Here is a 1,094-nt window from a genome sequence, read left to right on the forward strand (position 1 = left end):
AGAGCTTGGGTCAGGGGGATACCGTGGGTGGTTAATGTTTCCCGGACTCCATCTATCCAGGTCTTTCTCGGTCGCCCTCTAGCCTTGTTGCCATCAGTGCACTTCGACTGCTATTTGTTCAGACGTACTCTGTGCCCATTTTTTGGGGTTTTTTACTATTACCATTTCATAGTCTGTGATATCAAATGAATGTGCTCGAGAGGTATTTTGTCAATATCTAAATTCTGCAAGCTAAAAAAAAGCAAGAAAAAATGAAAGTTTCTTTGTTCTCCCTTCTGAAAAATTCTGCTCCGAAACTCTTTAAAAAAACCCAAAACAAGGTTATTGTCCTGGTCCTCTCTATTCAGGTTCTCTTAGCTAGTTGTTCTTAGTTTACTCGTGTCTCTTTTGTCTTTTAAAAACATTTCAGTTGAGAGCAAGACAATTGATTCCAGTGTCCAGGGAACTGCATTTGTCTCTTTCTAATTGTGTTTGGACGCGCATTCTGGAATTTCGAAAACGTTTAAAAACACGCAGTTTTGAGCGCTTCACAAGAAAAGCCTTAACATGCATTGCCCATCAGATTTTTCAATTCTGTTTTCTTTATCTGAAATTTAAAGCAACAATATAACCAAAGAGTATTTATAGGGGTGTTAAACACATCCCATTTCAGCATTATTCTTTTCGAAGCAACAATAGCATAATAATCTAAAGATGTACAAATTCGTGTTTCTGGGTTCGTGTGAGTCACAGTTCGAAATGTTGCTGCAAAATATTGCCTTTGGTCTGCTGCTAATCGGACGCCCGAATTTATGTTCTCTACGGACTTAGAGTGTTGGAAATAGAGCCACACCTCGCCAGAAGACAGGATGTTGTTCATGTATTCCAGGAAGGCTTCGTCTTTGATCTCGTTGTCGGTGAAGAGGAAGGTGACGCCCTTGCCCTGTTGTCCAGCCGTACGGTAAAGATACTTCAAGTCTTCTAGCAAGTTGCTCACATTGTACGATCTGAAACATTGCAATTATAAAGTTATAATGATAACCCTAATAATAATGATGATGATGATAATAACAACAACACAACAATAATAATAACAATAATAATAAATAATAATA

At 38.2% G+C, this 1,094-nt stretch overlaps 1 protein-coding gene across 1 annotated transcript in view; it reads right to left on the reverse strand.

The window, feature by feature from the left end:
* LOC101861328 (dynein heavy chain 5, axonemal) overlaps positions 1 to 1,094 on the reverse strand; it is a gene marked incomplete in the record, with an annotated part of 153,119 nt that overhangs the window by 29,905 nt on the left and 122,120 nt on the right. The window contains 1 exon segment of the mRNA XM_013081818.1: positions 833 to 986. Within this exon segment, the coding sequence (XP_012937272.1) occupies positions 833 to 986 (154 nt within the window).

This window comes from Aplysia californica, unplaced genomic scaffold, assembly GCF_000002075.1.
Source record: "Aplysia californica isolate F4 #8 unplaced genomic scaffold, AplCal3.0 scaffold00001, whole genome shotgun sequence".
Taxonomy (NCBI): Eukaryota; Metazoa; Mollusca; class Gastropoda; order Aplysiida; family Aplysiidae; genus Aplysia; species Aplysia californica.